The sequence below is a fragment of the Nyctibius grandis genome, chromosome 9 (assembly GCF_013368605.1).
Source record: "Nyctibius grandis isolate bNycGra1 chromosome 9, bNycGra1.pri, whole genome shotgun sequence".
Classification (NCBI taxonomy): Eukaryota; Metazoa; Chordata; class Aves; order Nyctibiiformes; family Nyctibiidae; genus Nyctibius; species Nyctibius grandis.
The window spans coordinates 30,746,524-30,765,421 of NC_090666.1; the positions used below are offsets into that span (position 1 = coordinate 30,746,524).

The following is an 18,898-nucleotide window of genomic DNA, read 5'->3' on the forward strand; positions in this document are numbered from 1 at the left end:
ATTTGGGCTGCTAAATTGTGGCAAGATATTGCTGCTCGGCTAGAGAAACTAGTCGTGAAGGCACGTCATGTAGATGCTCACATACCTAAAAGTCGGGCAACTGAGGAACATCGAAACAACCAACAAGCAGATCAGGCTGCTAAAGTGTTCCAAATAGATTTGGACTGGGAACACAAAGGTGAACTATTTTTAGCTCGGTGGGCTCATGACACTTCAGGTCATCAAGGGAGAGATGCAACATACAGATGGGCTCGTGACCGAGGGGTGGACTTAACCATGGACTCTATTGCACAGGTTATCCATGATTGTGAAACATGCGCCGCAATTAAGCAAGCCAAACGGTTAAAACCTTTGTGGTATGGGGGACGGTGGTTGAAATATAAATATGGGGAGGCCTGGCAAATTGACTATATCACACTCCCTCAAACCCGCCAGGGTAAACGCTATGTGCTTACCATGGTGGAGGCGACCACCGGATGGCTGGAAACATACTCTGTGCCCCATGCCACTGCCCGGAACACTATTCTGGGCCTCGAAAAGCAAATCTTGTGGCGACACGGCACGCCAGAGAGAATTGAGTCGGACAATGGGACTCATTTCAAAAACAGTCTCACAGACAACTGGGCCAAAGAGCATGGCATTGAATGGGTATATCACATCCCCTATCATGCACCAGCCTCTGGGAAAATTGAACGGTATAATGGGCTGTTAAAAACTACCCTGAAAGCAATGGGGGGTGGAACCTTTAAAAACTGGGATAAACATCTGGCACAAGCTACCTGGTTAGTTAACACCAGGGGATCTATCAATCGAGCTGGCCCTGCTCAGTCAGACCTTCTACATACAGTAGAAGGAGATAAAGTCCCGGTGGTGCATGAAAGGAATCTATTGGGAAAAACTGTCTGGATTCTTCCTGTAACGGGCAAAGGTAAACCCATTCGTGGGATTGCTTTTGCTCAGGGACCTGGATGTACTTGGTGGGTGATGTTGCAAGATGGTGAAGTCCGATGTGTCCCTGAAGGTGATCTGATTCTGGGTGAGACTACTTAATTCTGAACTGTATGTTGTTACTGCATAAGTGTCTTTTAGGTTAAGACAGTGGTGATGAGACCGGAGCTAGCTTCATCAAGTGGCGTCCAGTAACCTCCTCGAGTCTGACATCTTTAACCTGCAACCCGTGGGCACGAACCATGACAAAAGAGAGACTGCTAGCCAGAAAGACTGCTGAGAGACTGCTAACCAGATGGAAACCCACAATCCTGAACCAAATGAACTTGATGGACTTTTCGCATAAAGATGAATCATAGACTAGTGATATGTATATATATATTTGAAAATGAAAAGGTAGTGGTGATCTGAGTATGACATGAATGGTATGGAATAAGGGGTGGAATGTCCTGGTTTGGCTCAAACCAGGCCAAATAGTCTTAGAGAACCCAAGGTCACTGCTTACGAGTAAAGAGCCGAAGGGGGTTGTACCTGCAGGGAGTAGTGGACGGGGCAGGTGACCCAGGATTGACCAGCAAGGTATTCCATCCCATACATGTCATTCTCACTTTCCTGTTTATCACTAACCCACTGCCTCCTGGAGGTGGGGCCCAGGAGGGAGGGGCCCTCCTGTCTCCCACTGATTGGTACCAGCTTTGCCAAATCTCCAGTTAAAAGCCTGCAGGTGTGATGGCAGTGGAGCTTTTGCATTTTGCCCTCTGCCCGTGCTGGGTGGAGCTACTGCATTTTCCCCTCTGCCCGTGCTGGGTGGAGGTACTGCCTTTTCCCCTCTGCCTGTACTGGGGGGAGCAATTCTGCCTGAGGAGGATTTCCAAGCTCTTGATCTTGGTTTTGTACATATTTGTATATATTTGGTTATTTCTATTATTATTGTTATTATATTCTTTTTCATTATTATAGTTTATTAAAACTGTTTTAACTTTCCAACCCATAAGTCTCTCTCCCTTTTCCCTTTCCCTTTCCCTTGGGGGGGGGGGAGAGGGTTAACAGAGAGCATCTGCCACCTGGTTAATAGCTGGCCCAGCTTTAAACCGTGACACCGTGTAAAAACAAAAAAAATCCCCAAACTTCTACTGAATGTGTAGAGCGTTTAGTTTCTTTTCACAGTATTAAAGCTTTCAGTTACCCTTCTTAATTGCACGTACAGAAATAAGCAAAAGTTGTATGCCGTTTTTAATTTTTTTTTTTCATATCTTAGTGTTTTTGGAGGCTTATGCTTTCACATTCTTGGGATCAGTTTTGTACTACCCCGTGCTGTGTAGGGAGAGCCAGATCCTACAGTTGTGTGACTGCAGCCTTTGCTCCAGAGCAAACGTGCTATGAGGATGTGATGTATATGATCAACTGAGATTATAAAGAAGACCACCCAATGATACGTATGCTTGTCAGAGTAACTGGAGCCTTTCCAATATAACATATTTTTGGAGGTTAACCAAAGTCTTTCTTTGTTCCCTTTCTTCTAAATTGAACAGAAAATAAATGAACAGCTTTCTCTCGGATACTGTGAAAGCAATGACTCAGTTCTTGTAAAAGACCTACAGTGACTGGAAAAGAAAGAAGATTTAACATAAACCTTTTTTTAAACTTAAAAAACAAAACCAAACCCTATCAGATAACTCCAAAACAATCCTAGTTAAATGCTCTAAGTGAGGAAACACAATTCTGACCCTATTTCCTTGTAGTCTGGCCTCTCACATCATCTCTCTGGTAGGTGTTTGTGGATCGTTTTTGTTTGTTGGGATTTTTGTTACTGCTTGCATGGTAGGACATGGTGCTAACATCCTCCGTCTTGTAAAGAGACTGCTCGTGCAGGGAAGGCAGGGACCATCTTAGCCAAGGCAAAGAGAAAAGTCTGTTTCCCCAGGTGTAGTCGTGCAACAGATTAAACCATTCACAGTTCACATTGCTGCAGTCTTGGATTCCCAAATCCTCCCTTGAAGCCCTACTACGGAAAGCTGTTGCCACTTAGCATCTCACCTGGCTTTCTACGAGGTCAGAGGAGAGGTGGTCCTGGCTGCGGTGGTAGGGCAGACCCCCCTGCTAGGAGGACAGCAATGCTAGCTCTGTCTGTCTGCAAGTGCCCTGGGACTGCCCCTTCAGTCGCTCCCTTTACTTCTGAAGAAGGGCTGGCTCCGAAAATGGACCTAGGGATGGATTATTATGGTCTGTTCTGTGTGCTTTAAACAGATGGGCTGTAAAATCCAGAGGTTTTACATCTACTCTTACTGCTGAGATTTTTGGTGGTTCTTAAATCAACACGGGTTATTTCTGCTTCACTTATTAAGGTGACTGAGTGATATAAAGAATAGTGATTTCCTAATGAGGGTCTTATTAATTGAAGAAAAAAAATAAGGTACCAAAAGATATTTTAACATTACAATCTTTGGTTTTATTACTTGGTGACTTGTTGCTAACAAGCATGCTTCTGGCACTTGTAATGAGAAAATTAAACTTGTAAATTTAAATTAAACTTTGTAATACCTGAACTACTATAGTTCAGTCTTGAACTTCTTCCTGGATAAAACAGGAGGTTGAAAATTGCCAAGTGCCAGCCTGCGCCACAAATGAGTGTTTGTGCTGGAGTATTAATATGCACTTCCTCCTTTTGAACAGGAGCTGCAGGCTGCCTTGGAGTTGCAGTCGGTGCAGAATAGCCAGCTTGCCGTATCCTTAGAGCACGAGCAAATGGTAAATGATAATCTCCGCAAAGAACTGCAGATCGAGCACTCCCGCTGTGAAGCGTTGCTGTCTCAGGAACAGGCCAAACTGTTGGAGCTACAGAGAAATTTGGATGCTGAGAAAAATCGTTCGTTGGAGCTCCTGAATTCTTTGAATCACGAACGCGTTTTGACAGAACAGCTGAGCGTGAGAGTGAAAGAAGGTGCTGCATGTCAGCACAGGGAGTCGCTGCTAGAACAAGCCTTTGTTCGAGAGCTGCAGGCCCAGCTGGAGGAAGAGAGGTCCCGAACTATGGAGCTATCTGCTATTGTTGAGAAAATGCACCAGAAGGCCATTCTCTCCAAAAGGCAACTAGAGGCCGAGGTACAGATGTGCTGCAAAGAAACCCAGAAGGAGAGAGAGGTCAGTGAGAAATTGCGAGCTGCGCTGGAATCTCTTCAGGGTCAGAAGCAAGAGGTAATCCGTTCCTTAGAGGCCCAGAAGGAAAGAGAGGCGAAGCTGAAAGCTGACTGGGAACAACTGCAGTTGCTCTTCAAGACGATGAAGGAGCAAGATAAAAACAAGAAAGAGGAGAGAGAGCAAGAGCGAAGACAGCAGCAACAAACAGAGCTAGAGAAACAGAAGGACTGGCAGAGAGATCAGGAGAGATTGGTGAGAATGCCTCTGCAAGCCCTGCCTGACATTGAAATAGCCACAAACTGGGATTTAACCCTGTGGGTGGTGTTCATTAATTGAAATGTTTCCATCCCTTAAACAAAGCATTCTGAAAAACGCCTTAGATGAGCGCTTCTCCTGCATTTCTCAAACACAGCTGTTTTCAAGGGTTTGTGTCTGGGTTTATTTTTGCCAAAGTTGATGGGGAAGAATATGGCTTAAACACAGAACAGAACTGAACTAGTTTTCATGTCCTTGCCCTTATTTTGAACTAGGCTCCTAATTATGGTTTGCAACAGTATCTATTTCACCCTCCTTGTTTCTCAGTGCTCCTTCACTTTTGTTAGAGGAGGAGGGAGGCTTTGCAGGCTCTCTGGAGACTTGTCAGTCCCCACATCTGGAAATGGATGGAGAAAATGGCCACTCCAGAGTCATTAAATGGCTTCCTGGTGGCTGTGGAAGGCAGTACTGCAAGCCTTCCACTATAAGTGGTCTGTGAGTTAAGGAACACTGAGATGGATATGCTAGTTAGGTGTGATGTTTTTATTTGCAGTCTGTGTGTGTGTATGAAAAAACAAAGCCAAAAACCACTTATAATGAGTATGTATATATATGTGTGTGTATGTGTATATGTATAAGATGCAATTAACTAGTACTTACTCTGTTCAAATAGCAAAACTTGGAATGGCAACACCAGAGGGATCAACAAAGAATTAAAGAGCTGCAGGAAATACTGGCAATATTAGAAGAAAGAGAAAGAAATCTCCCACCTCCAAACCATCAGCAAGAACTGTTGTGTACCTTAAACAAAGATCGAAATGCCAAACAGGCCACGACAAGAGAAACTGAAAAATCACCTTTGCAACAGCAGCAACAGCTAGAGAAGATAAGGCAGCAGTTGCTTTCTGTAGCTGTGCAACTGAATGAGTTCATATGTAAAACCGTAGATAAGTGAGTAGCTGTTCATAAAATAGTAGTTTTCTTTCCATCCTGCTTCTGAACTTGTGTGGGTCGTGGCTGAGAGCCCTGTGCTGAAGGGAGCGAGTGGTGTATCTGCTCACAAGACTCGGCCTTGTGTGAAACCATGGTTTTGTGGTGGACGCAGACTCTGGTTATTGTCATCCCACTGCAGCCGTTCCCATTAGAAGCTTGTGTGCCTGCATTGAACTAAATCTGTGAAGTGGCCCTGCTAAAAAGAACAACTCCCCCCAAAAAAACCCTACTGGAAAGAGTTGTTTGGTAGTTTGGCAACTGCAGCAGTCTAATTAGAGAGCAATCAAAAAAACAGGTTAATCAACACATCTGCAGGTTTAGAATGGGAAACTCCATTGAGCGTGGCAGGGAAAAGCTGGGGTCAGGAATGAGAGGCCAAGCAGCAGCAATTTCTTATTTCTTTAGCAGTAGAGTAAAATACTAGTGATGTTTTGCTGCAGCCTGAATTTGCATGATAGAATTTCAGACTGGTATAAAATACAGACTTCTGAATAAATCCTGTGCGGCGCTATTTAGAAAGTATACTCTTAAAAATTAACAAAACTTGCTAATTTCTCTGTGTATTTTGGGTGATGAATAGTGCATAAGTACAGCCTCAAAACTTAAAGGTCATCCAGTGGGGAGAAGGAATTAAATGTACATTAACATTACTACAAATAAACCTGATACTGAAAAAAGTATTTCTGTTTAACAGAACAGTTCACGATTGGTCTGCATCAAACGATGAAGCTGTAGCCTCTTTACTGCAGACATTAAAGGAAGTAAAATCAGATTTATTGTCTCTTCCTGCATCTCAGGTAAGGAAAACAGCATACCTTTGTTGATTATCAGGAAATTGTTCTGTATTCAGTACAGATGTGAGTTGCAGTACACATGTGAGTTGATTGATTGATTCCCCACCCCTCACCTCCCCCACCCTTCCTTTTTTGGTAAAACATTCTGAGGAAAATTGTGTTTTGCCTTGGGAATGGAAAAAAGATGTACTCTTGTACTCGCATTGTCATCATATTAACATATTTTAGTATCAGACAGTTGCTTTTTTGTTGTATTGCAGAGTTTGCTTCAGATAGCATTTTTTTTTCCTAGATACGTAGTATGTCCGAGGATACCAAACCCTGGGATGTGTTACTGCTGCTTCGGTACGCATCCAGAGAAAGCTCTTTTCCAGCAAATTGACAAGTAATTTTCAAGAAGCGCAATAGTGGTTTGTCATCTCAGGAGGGGTGTTTTGACTGATGTTTGCAGTATTGCAAATATTTTATACAAGCCTAGGGATTATCAAAGACTGAGCTCAGGTGTATCGATACAAAATACATCATAAAAACATAGATTTTAGATTCTATCTTGTTCACTAGATAACTTTGCCCTATCATTTATGTCTTTCTCTTGTAATAAAGGAAGATCTTCAACTACATTTCAGCCAAAATTTTGGGATTTAGGGCTAACTAACAGTTTTGGCTATTGTTTGATTCAGCCTCCCTCTATTCCCTCATCTGCCTGATAGCAGATCCCCAGAAAGCTCACCTTTGAGAAACAGTTCTGTGTCTGGTACATGAAGAGGCTTTTGTAACTTCTGTTTTTCTCATGTGCTCTCTAAGACAAGTCTGATGTATGACAAGCTGGCTTGGTATGGTACAAGCTCTCCCTGTGTCTAACTGCTTACCAAATACAATGTCACCTGTGCAACCACTTAGGTGGCTGCCAAATGGATCATCTCCAGCCTTGAGGAAGGGGATGTAGCCTCTTCCCAAGTAGGTGTTCATGGAGTTATTTTGGTTCAACCTTCCTCTCACAAAGCATTAGAGCCATATGCTGTGGACAAAATGCTCAGAGAGCCTGTGGGGAGAACCAGGCAACCTAATGGCTCCATTTAAATCTGAATTAGCAGAACTCCTTCCAGAGCTGAGCTGTTTTTCTGGCTCAGCTCCCTCTGTTATTACTCTACTGGAAAAGAAAAAATAGTTTGGGTTGTTTGTTTTTCTCTCTGATGCTGTTAAGTCTTGTGCATTAGAAACTGTTGCAAACGCTTTAACAACTTCTAGGTTTTCCAGGCTCTCAGCACCATCCATTAGCGCCTCTCAACATTGAGCCAGTGAACACCATGCAGAATAGCAGTCCCTTCTCTTGTTGGACCAGATTTTGCAATTGCCTCCTCCAGGGACTACAACCACGCTAAAATAAAGGGACTCAAGTTTTCTGATTTGCGTTTTGTTTGACAAAAACAGTTTAGTGGAGCATTGTAAAGACGTATGCCTTTCTGTAGCTTAGAGAGCAAAAACTCTACCTTGATATCCTTTCTTCTGTGGGCACAAACGGTCCCTCCTCTCTGCTCTCTTTTCAGGCTTTGATTTTTTCCAGAAACACCTTTTGTTTCAGTCTCCTCCCTGATTTTCTCCTTCCTTTAAGGTACTGAACCACACGCTCTGGAGACCAAAGGAATTTACTGCTGTTACCTGCTTGAGTTGCAATAAATTGGGGACTATTAGACAGGGAAACTGGCAAAATGCCAAATCTGTGCCAAAATGTATGTGGAGTCAGCTGATCAATCAAATGCCAACTGGTGCAGTAGAAGTCAAGTGCATAGATGAATCACGTAGAACTCAGATATCACAAGTATCTGTTACTGCCTTCAGATTGGGCTTTTGTAGGTCTGCAAAATGCTGAGGATGGTGGGACCGTAGTCCTTACTGGGATGCTGGCTGAGGAGGCCAATATAAAGCAGCTTCCCTCCACCTCAGTACAATACAGATGGGTTTTGTTTCCCATGTTTGAACTATTTTTAATACTACTTATCTGAAGTGTGTTTTATAGCTGAAGTCCCTCTCTCTGCCCTTGTTCTCAAAATGCTCTTCTAGCCCATCTCTGTGTGCTATGGCACAACCACCTTCCCAGTGAAAGCCGTACGTAGGGATATGTGTGCTTTAGTTCATCTAATATCAGTGTAAAAACCTGAAATTATACAGAACATCTGTGAATTAGATAAGTACAGGACAAGAGTTTAACTTGAACAGAAATAAATACCTAATTTCAAAACAATACTGAAGGTAGTGTTAGATTCTTGAAGCATTTTTTTAACTTGTTTTAAATATGCTGAGAAGTGGGAGCCTTTGCTTTCTGAAATTTTAAAGCAGCTGTAAAGTCAAAAGAGAGGGAGGTGGATTATGTGCTGTGAAGGTACGGATAGCATTGAAATACCCATTTGTTGTTGTATATATATTGCAGGCAGTAAAAAGACTGAGATGGCTGTGGTTTATTAAACTTTATTGTGTACGATTTTTTATTTGACAAGTTGTGCTCTTCATAGAAGACAAATATAAATAGCACGGGTTAGTGTGTTAAGGTATTCATACGAAATTACTCCTGAAAAAGTTCAAACTCCTAATAAGGTTGTACTAAAATAAATCGCTAGACGAAATTGGGGTCAGTTGTGTACTGGCTCCTCTAATGTATAGATTTTATTTCAAGGGATAAAACATTAACCACCTCAAAAAATCTCTTTTGTCTCCCTTGTGATTTGCCTCATCACGCACTGATGTAACTGTTGGCCATTAAATTGGTAGTCAGTACAAAGGGTTATGAAGGCAGAACTTCCACGAAGAATTGGACCTGAAGTTATGGGTCTCATTCCTACCAAAGATGACTTACCACAAAACTGAATTTCTCAGAATTGGATGTGATTTTTTGGAATTTACTTCTGTAGATGCTTCACAACATGTTTTTGTGCGTACATGTATGACAGACATCTTTCTTCACAGTTTCTGTGCTGCCTGTGGATGCGGAAGAAAGCCAGATGATTTGTTTGCGTTTCCAAATGTTTGGGAGACTCTCTGTTATTGAAGTGAATGGGATTCCTGTAAAGCGATCAGACAGATCTGTAGAGAAGTGGTAGCTTGATTAAAAATTAATTTGATAATTCATAAGAGATCGTAGAATCACAGAATCATTTTGGTTGGAAAGGGCCTTTAAGATCATCGAGTCCAACCATTAACCCAGCACTGCCAAGTCCACCACTAAACCATGTCCCTAAGCACCACATCTACACATCTTTTAAATCCCTCCAGGGATGGTGACTCCACCACTTCCCTGGGCAGCCTGTTCCAATGCTTGACAACCTTTTCAGTGAAGAAATTGTTCCTGATATCCAATCTAAACCTCCCCTGGCACAACGTGAGGCCGCTTGTGTGTCTCAGTTTCCCATCCTACCGTTTAACACCTGAATGCCATTGCTGATTTTCAGGCTCATTATTTCTATGTTATAGTTGGTCCATAGTTAGGTTATTATTCGGTTTGAGATGTTTGGCTGTGGAAGTAACATGCAAAAACCATCACGGCTCATTTCCTTTGGGTTTCTTTTGTAGATCAGATCTGCGGATGATACTGACTCTGTTCAAGAACTGGAAAGAGACGCTTGGCAGCGAGAGAGAACCATTTTGCAGAATTCACTGAAACAGGCTGAATCCGAACTGGCTAAAGCAACCCTTGAATTTGAAAACAAACCAGTGGCAGAAACTTCTAGTCCTAAGGTAAGATGATCGTGATGGCCAACAAATGGGCTATCTGGAGCTTGGTGAGCAAGCAGTGCCAAAGCCACTAGCATGTGATTTAAACCTTTGGCGCTTGGTTTGCTTTCGCTGTCTTGCCTGCTGTACAGATTTGTTGTGTGAGAACTGTTACTAACTCAAGATTATAAAAACCTCTGGAGAGTTCAGTCCTTGGTAGTATTGTTCTTGGGCATTGCCTGAGGGATTAATGTCACATGTAGAACAGGTAATTTAGTAATTCTACTTTTTTTTTAATAAATATGATAAAACTTGCTGTTGCAGAGGAGCCAGGAAGTGTATAGCTCAAATTTCTGTGGATATAAGCATCTGTCAGATTATGGTATTTAACTTTCACTTATTGCTGTGTAATCTTTGTCAGTTGCTATTTTAAAAGGGGAATTTATAGATGAGCAGTTTTATATACTGCATATTAAATTAGGAACACTTTGCCCATATGTCCCTCATCAGAAAAGTTCCTTTGTAACTTTCTTGGTGTTAGACAGGAACTTGCACCAAAAGTAACCTAGCTCTTTGGTATCTCTTTCTACTCTGAAGTGAGAGGGAGATTCAGATTTCTTGTCTAAGCATGAAAATATCAAATATCCATTATTTTTATTTTTTTCCCCCTAATCTTAAATACTTCTTATTCCTCTGACGCATTTGACTGTAATCAAGTCAGATGGGCACTTATCCCAACATGCTTTCTAGCTGACATTTATTTAAAGAGGTTGTTATTTTCTTTGTTAAAGAGTAACGCTGGTTTAGAGTATGAAAATTTTGCTTTGAAACATTCAGGAGACCGAAGGCAGCCTGACACTCCGAACTCGGGTGCTTTTTAGCTACGTACAGAATCATTCCAGCTGCCCTTGTGTGTGCAGTATGGATGTTCAACATGAAGACAGCTTGTTTGTGGCTGTTTTTTTGCACACCAACCAGTAACCATGCCAAAATTTTCTAGCCTAGCCAAGACTTCATAGACATACAGAAATTCAGTAGACTTGGTACAAGCCTCCATGTGTGACGTCCCAACTGCCAGAGTGGAATACCGCTGCTTTGCACCAAAACTGGCCAAGTCATAGAGTCTGTTATACAAACACTGGTTCAAAATTTCATTGTAGAGATAAATGTACACTGCTTCCGTACTTCATAAGTATTAAATGGCTTTCTACAATTTTGTAAAGTGAAATAGGTTTTAGATACCCGTGCAGAATCAAGTTGTGGGAGATACTGCTGGAAAAAGTGGCCAGCTTTTGTGGGCTTTCTGTTGCTAAATCTTAACAGATTGATATTTTTTTTTTTTTTCCCCGTTTTTTCTTTCTCCAGTTGCAGAGATTGTATAGGAAGTACCTTAGAGCAGAGAGCTTTAGAAAGGCTCTGGTTTATCAGAAGAAATACCTCTTGCTGCTTCTCGGTGGATTTCAGGACTGTGAGCAAGCAACCCTCTCTCTAATAGCACGTATGGGAATCTACCCCTCACCTGTAGACCTGCAGCTTTCTGGATCACATTCCCGTCCTTTTACCAAGTTCAGATGTGCAGTCAGGGCAATCATCGCAGTATCAAGGTAAAGCCAAAACATTCACTGTCTCTCATACATGGGGTTTTCTTGAAATTTTAAAAATTGATAGTTCCTATGCTTTATCGTACACTAACATTAAGCAAAAGCTATCTCCAAAATTAGTTCAAACGTGACTTGTTAGCTATACCTTTGGCCAAACCACTATTTCAGAGTCAGCGCTAAGTTGGATGCGTACTAAACTAAAGAGTCAAAAAGCTGCTTCTGTTTTGAGAGAGACCCAGCTGCAATGTATTTGAGAATCAGTGCACAACCATTACAAACTGATGTCCTTTCAGGTCTGACCCTTATCTGTTTGGCCTCACTGGATAGTCTGTCTTGTATTGGAATGTGATCATCTCATCAGTGATGGTTTTCCTCTCTTGAATCCAGTAGCCTGTGTTTCATTGGGTATGATTCTATCATACTCTGTCATTTACTATCAGATGGGGTTTGTTAGCTGTACTTGGGACAATATGCCATCTCATAATGGCTTTTGAGTCCATTTAATGGAAAAAATAGTCTTAAAAGTAATAAGTGGTTGCTTCTGAGCAATTCCCTTGTCTAGTAAAAATGGTGACTAGCAAGTATAAGACTTCCAGGAGATGGCACAGGATGTCTTTAGGCTGTTGTCTTTGACGTGGATGCTATAACGATAGCAGTATCAAAGGATGTAGGAACAGTGGCCTCCAAACTACTCCTGTGAGGCAGGAGGAGCTGCCACAGAACTTTCTGGAGATTAGGGACAGAGTGGAGGAGCAGTGCCAAAATGAGCAAACCTTCAAACTTTTCCAACAGTTGGAGGATTGCTGCAGAGTAAAAAGGGATAAGCCTTCATTGTAAAGACTGAAGTCGAATAATTCTTCCTCCATTCCTGCAAGGATTGTTACTTATATTGTTTAATACGTTTCATGCTAACAAAGAGCTTAATATTAAAATTCGGTGTGGTTTTGCTTATTTTTAATGATTGTACAAATTTCTTTCGTTACTAAGGTTAAAGTTTTTGGTGAAAAAGTGGAACAAAGTTTGCAGGAAGAGCGCACAGGGTGAAACCGTTTCTCACAGTATAGGAGGCAATACAGGTAAGTGTTTTGGACAATTACATTGTTTTAATCATAGTTTCTCTTTAGTGATGTGTTTCATTTAAAAACAAAACCAAAAAATACCCACAGAAGTGGCAAAATCAGTTTATATGTTAACACAAACGTGTTTATCCATTTCCTGAACACAATGATTATGAGTTTACAAGGACATTGCAAGAAATGATGATTGAAAACTTTTAGAATTTATAATTTACACCAACGGCGAGCTCCTCCTCTTCTCCCTTTATTGCAACTGCTCAAGCTGCAAAACAGAGTCCTGTGTTCATAAAACTCATCAGAGAATTATGTTTTGTACATTTTGAAGCTACCTGTAATGGAATTAATGCCTCGGATTATTAATAAGGCAAAGACAAATACTGCTGTAATAGTGTTAAAATGGGTACATGCAGTATCAAAGAAAGTCTCAGAAGTGGTGTGCTTGCTCGTGTAACCAGAGGTGAAAAAGGGTTTTAAGTGGTTCCTGAGGTTCAGAAGAAACTTAATCCGATGGCAGATATCCCATAACTATTTTCTCTGGAGTTTATCAAGTGCTATCAGAGATGACAAAGTGGAGCGGATGGATAGGTGTTCTGATGCGTTCAGTAAGGACCGTGTGCCTTTGAGTTCCTTATGGATGTCTTTGTAAGAATTCAAACAAACATCTTAATGCAATACTGAATATTGTGGAACTGTCCCATTTTATGTAATATTCCATTGCTTGTGGCTTTTCAACACTCACCAAAATTCAGACGAAATAGTGCATTTTTCATTACCTGGTACTACCTAATTTTCACTGGTCTAAGTTACTGGAAACACTTATTTTAAAAAACCAGCAGCTTCCTACATAAAACCACTCTGGTGTGGTTCCTGTGAAACTTGAATCCTGAAATACATGCTGACCTTTCTACTTCACTAGAAAACAGCATCTTGGGAGCCTTTTTGTGATTTAAAGGACTTATTGGAAGGAGTTTTTCTTTTTTAATGAAAACAAAACACCACCCCACACCCCCCAAACCTTCACCAAACCAAACAAAAAAATCTCATCCTTTCTCTGCTGTCTCTAAAATCAGAGAGTGTAAGTCAACAGTAACATACAGTTAGAGCAAACAACAAGTATTAAAATTTCTTGAAAAAATATTTTGCTCATATCAGAACGTCCCCTGTGTGGATACAGCAACAGCTGCTGAAAAAGCAAGTCTGGAGAAAGAAAGCAGTGCAAGTTCTCCATTTGCAGGAAGCAGTTGTTCAACATTAAAATGTCAAATTTCTGTTAAATCTGGTTAAAACAAAACAAAACAAAAACAACAAAAAAGCAGTTAGCTGTAGAAAGTGTATTTTAGCTGCATTTAAAACCAAATACAATTGTACCCTGCTGTAATTCCTGTGGGTTTTATTGGTTAGGTTTATGCTAGCCTGTTTTGAATAGTTCCCAGTGTGCATTTTTTAACTGTTTCATCTTTGACACAGCCTGTGGTGCTAGAACAGAAGTTTTGAAGGAGCAGCAGCCTCCAGCTGTTCACCTCGGCTCTCCCCCGACCCGGGACACTGGGCTGTGTCACAGAACCAACTCTGCAAGACTCATGAGCAGCTCCCCCAGATCCTCTCGCTGCTTAAACAACAGGTCAGTCTGCAGTCTCTGCCTCTGTTAATCATCCTGAAGGACAGGCTTTCCTAAAAATGTAACCACTTATTGGAGGAGGTACTTGAACAAGAAGAGGAATTTGTTTTCTTGGATCTGGTAAATGTTTTATTTCTTTCAAGATGCTACAAGAAAAGAAAACGTCTCATTTGCTTTAAGTATGTCTGACATTCTTGGACTGAGAGCATTCCTAGCGGTGTTCCCCAGTTTAATTTGGGCAAGCTACAGGATTTATAATGGCTATGTCTGTTAGCCTTCTTTGGGGGGTAATTCTTGTTGCTTTTGCCATTCAAGTTGGAGATGAATTTCTGAGCATTCTGTGGAAGCAGCTCCCCTACCATATGACAGCATTGCATTAGTATTAGCTGCCTTCAGACTGTGCATGCACACAGAATGGGAGATGGAGAGCTTGCGGGGTGTGTGCTGTTGCAGTTTCTCATGAATTATGACCAGTTCTGCACAGAAATACAACCCCAGTTACTTGTTCATGGGTTAATGTCACAGGTGGCGTTCTGCACAGTGCTGCTAAGACAGTGCCTGAGCTGCAAGCTCTGCACTTGAGTTGGAGGAAGGTGGTCTTCAGCCATTACTGACCTTCCCACTCCCAGGCTTTCCTGGGACCCAGAGTAACCTCAGGCATTGCATAGTCCATTACTGGGTGTATCGTCTCCTCTCCCAAGCCACTCCTCATATGTGGCTTCCTCCTTAAAGTAAGGATTTGCAGCAGTTGATGTGGAAGGTAGCGTTCTCAGTCCCATCAGCTTGGGACTTGTTTGTTTCTTAACCTCTTTGCTAAATTAGAAACTTCAATCAGCAGGCAAGAAATTTCTTCATAAAGAACAAAAGAGTAGTAAGGACGTAGCTGTGGTGCTCTAAAGGTACCCAAAGACAGCAGATGCTCCAAATTATTTTAGGTTTTTTAACATTGCTGACTGATTTGGGGGACAGGACAGTGCTTGTCATGAAGGACAGGCAATGTTCTGCTTTGCACAGAATTTAGCAAAACATTTTGGAGAGTTAGAGACCTGCAAGCATTTCCCAAAAAAACTTAATTCTACCCCACCATCTTCCTCTGTCGTGGCCTGTAGCTGGGTCTGACAGCCAGAAACAGTAGCTGGCAGCTCACCTATCCAGAAAAGTCACCCATAATAAATCCTAACTCCAAATAGCAGTTTGTTTGCACAGAGTGTCCCCTCCAATGTGTATTTCTGCTAATATTTGAAATTTGTTGTTAACATCCAGAAAGGAAATGCAGTGTACCATCTAAAAGGGTCCCCTTTGTCAACCTTGTCCTTCAAGATAGCATTTTAGCTGCTGAACAGGAGAGTTCGTGCCTGGATGCAGCATGCTCTTCTTTAGTCCTCTGCAGAAGTGGGTCTTTTCTCACTTGCCCATTTGGACTTGCCTCTGGCTGCAGCTTTCTTACCTGAGGGACTTTGTGTTGTGTATCAGTAGAGAGAGATTCATAGATACTCCAGCTTTTATCAAAATGTCCTTTCTTTTGACTCCCCAGTACACAAAGCTGCCCGGTCTGTATTGGTTTATATTTTATTTTTTGGTGGTGGTGGTTTTTACCATTGTTCTAGTTTGCTTTGCACTGAATTACTGCCTATATGAATGTAACTTTATTATATTTATTTGAGAGTATAGCATGAGAAGAAGAAAATTATTTGTTTTCCTTTTTAAGATTGCATCCATCCACAAGTTCAGCTTCAGAAAAGTCACTTGTGCCTACTCAGGATCCTGAACGATCACTAACGGAATACATCCATCGCTTAGAGGTTATCCAGCAAAGACTAGGGGGTGTGCAACCAGGTAAGAACCACCTTGTTACCCCTCACAGCTGCCAGCAGCCTGGGCTGCTTTTTGCAAGGTTCTTCCTACATATTGCCTTAAAGCATGTAAAGAGCATCATTTTAATGAATAATTATAATTATTGAGGGAAGGAAGGAGAAAAAAAATTAAGTCAGTCTCTGAAATGAAACCTTTTTGTGAATCTTACCTAAAACTAGTCCAAGTGTGGCATTTCTCAAAATAAGTTCTTAGTGAAATTCTTCAGAGATAAGGCTGAATAATTTCATGTGAACCTTCCCCCCACCAGTTATCAAGTCTAAATAAGCAAGTGTTGCAGTTTAAATGAAGTTGTGCATGGAGTTAATTTGCTTTAAAGTCAAAGAGAACCATTGTAATACCTGAACAGGGCTTTCTCTGCAGCACAAACTATAATACTTCCCTCATTTACTGCTTCCTTATATTTCACAGCAGATTAAAAAAAAAATTGGAGGCTGATTAAAAACAGCCATCTAGTTCTAAGACTGATCGAAGAGCACACAAAGGATTGTAGTGGCACTTATCTTGGCTATTTTAAAAACTTCCACCTAATTTCTAGACTAAATTTACTTAACCTTCTAGTTACTTGCTCTTGTTACATCTTAGTTATACCACAGAAATTCCTTGTCCCAAGAAAGAACGTACAAACTGTCATCACATCATCCTCAAATCATCTTCTATCACGATATGATTAGATGTGTTTTCCAGTGTTTTATTATTTTTGAGACTTCCATCTAAATGTTCTCCAGTTTATCAGTATCTCTGGATTGTGAAGAACAGAGCTCCACCTCTGGCTGCAGTGTCATTTGTGCTAGACCAAGTACAAAGATAACTTGTTCCTTGTTTATACACATAACCATTGTGTTGCAGGGGCAGCCTCCTGGTGCTTGCCTTCCCCACCGCAAGGCAGCAACATAAATTAAACAGCAAAGTAATATTTACAGTATCCACACACATGCACACAGGGCCTGCACACGATATGTACACTATCCATGCACACGCACACAGAGCCTGCTCACACAGCCAATGCCGTGGCCCTGCAGGGGGAAGTCATGCTTCTGCACACCTATCCCAGCAGGTGACTGGGAGAGGGCACCCGTGTTAGCTTAATTCACTGATAGGGATGGGATCGTGATGACCACAGTCCACAGGGGGGTATAACACAGAGCTTCATCCCAGGACCAGGGAGAAGCACAAAGCTCCAGTGCTGCCTTCTGTGTGGAGGCTCCTGAGGAGCCTGCTGACAGCTATTCCTCCAGGGTCTTTGGAGCATCTTCCCCAGAGCTTGCTTCACCCATCCAGGTTTATGTTGCTAGTTCCCTGGTCTGAGCTAATATGGGCCACCAGGTCAGATAAATGCCATGGATGTTTTCATCCAACCTTCATCCCTTTCATCTGTTATTGGTGGTTCCTTCCTCATGTAACTTGTGTCTGCTCATCCCCACAATCAGTTTACTTTGTCATGCTACTTTTGGATTGCTATCATAGAATCGTTTTGGTTGGAAAAGACTTTTAAGATCATCAGATCCAACCATGAACCTAACACTGCCAAGTCCACCACTAAACCATGTTCCTAAGCACCACATCTACTTGTCTTTTAAACCTGAAAATTATATGTTTCTCTAGAAAGAGAGGAATCTTGGCTTTGTCAGCATTCACAGGAGCCTGGTATAGCTGGACAACAGCTCTGGGGGAAAACATTGACTGTGTTCCTGGTGTTCTGAGTTGATCTAATTAAAAAAAAAAAAGGTGTTTTTTTTTTTTTTAAAAAAGGCTAGCTTTTCTTACAAATCCTGGTCTTGCTAACATCACTAAAGTCAATAGCTACAGTGACACTTCCATATGGGAACTTTGACATTGTTCTCAGCAGGATTTTACCTAGAAACCTTAATACCATGACTCTGGGTTTTTGGGGGTTTTTTTCCACAAATACTGCAGTTGTTTATGGCAGCTATAGATAGATAAACAAATTGTAGAATTGAAACCTGACAGCATTTTGTAGAAATAAGGTATTTTGCTTTATGCTAAGTGTGGAATAAGTATCCCACAACTGGGACACCATTAATAGCAATTTTGTGGAAAGTACGTATCATTTTTGTAATTTTCATGTCCAGAATGATGATGTCAGGATGTTGCAACCTTTAGAACAGTGCTGTGAGCAAAATGATTTCCCAGTTTCTAATGAACTTTACAACATCTACTCAGTGACAAGACTTTGTCCAGCAACAGAACGTGTATCGAAGCATCGCAAGAATGGTAGGATTGAACTGAGCAGCCCTGTTACTGTGTAAAGTAGGTCTGCGATTGAGCGCTGGTCTTAGCCCGTGAAGGTTTGCTTTGGCAGACAAGTGAGCTTTCAAATCTTGTTTTGTATTGTTCCTAGGTGGCTTATGAAAATGGTAATCGCCTTCAGCGTAGCTCATATGAAGCACACTGAGGAAATTACATGCTGCTAAGTGCACCCTGTTGCTTCATAACACAAGCAGTTTTCTAATATTCATTTGTTTTATTTACATTTAGGACAAGTTCCAGGCCCACCTCGCCAGAGAAACGTGAAAAAGTGATGAGAACGCTTCTGAAATCTGTATTATAACTCCCCCCTGAGTTACTGCTTCCTTCTGAGTTGGTTCATACTGAATGGAGGCACTTGCGATCTCTTGTGCAACTGAATAAAGGGCAGTGCTTTTGCATCAGATTTTTATGACTCTTTTTATTCTATTTTAGTACTTTAAGAGGAAATTACTTTTCACTAAGAACAATGTTTTACATTCTCATGTGAAATTACTGCTAAGTTAACAGCTGAAGTGTGCCTGCATCACTGTGTTGTAAGTTGGAAAGAGTCTCTGGTGTTTATTTTTCTATAGTGTATAGCTGGATTCCTTGTAAAAAAAGTTATTAAAATGGCATTTTATTAGTGAA

At 41.4% G+C, this 18,898-nt stretch overlaps 1 protein-coding gene across 13 annotated transcripts in view; it reads left to right on the forward strand.

Annotated features, from left to right (window-relative positions):
• Positions 1 to 18,898, forward strand: part of PCNT (pericentrin) — a 101,231-nt gene extending 82,333 nt beyond the window's left edge. For all 13 annotated transcript variants that reach the window (XM_068408016.1, XM_068408019.1, XM_068408017.1 and 10 more), the window contains 9 exons: positions 3,622 to 4,338; positions 5,015 to 5,292; positions 6,029 to 6,131; positions 9,693 to 9,857; positions 11,199 to 11,437; positions 12,422 to 12,510; positions 13,978 to 14,131; positions 15,837 to 15,964; positions 18,500 to 18,898. In XM_068408016.1, the coding sequence (XP_068264117.1) occupies positions 3,622 to 4,338; positions 5,015 to 5,292; positions 6,029 to 6,131; positions 9,693 to 9,857; positions 11,199 to 11,437; positions 12,422 to 12,510; positions 13,978 to 14,131; positions 15,837 to 15,964; positions 18,500 to 18,543 (1,917 nt within the window). In that variant the 3' untranslated portion in view covers positions 18,544 to 18,898. The remainder of the gene's footprint in view (positions 1 to 3,621; positions 4,339 to 5,014; positions 5,293 to 6,028; positions 6,132 to 9,692; positions 9,858 to 11,198; positions 11,438 to 12,421; positions 12,511 to 13,977; positions 14,132 to 15,836; positions 15,965 to 18,499) is intronic.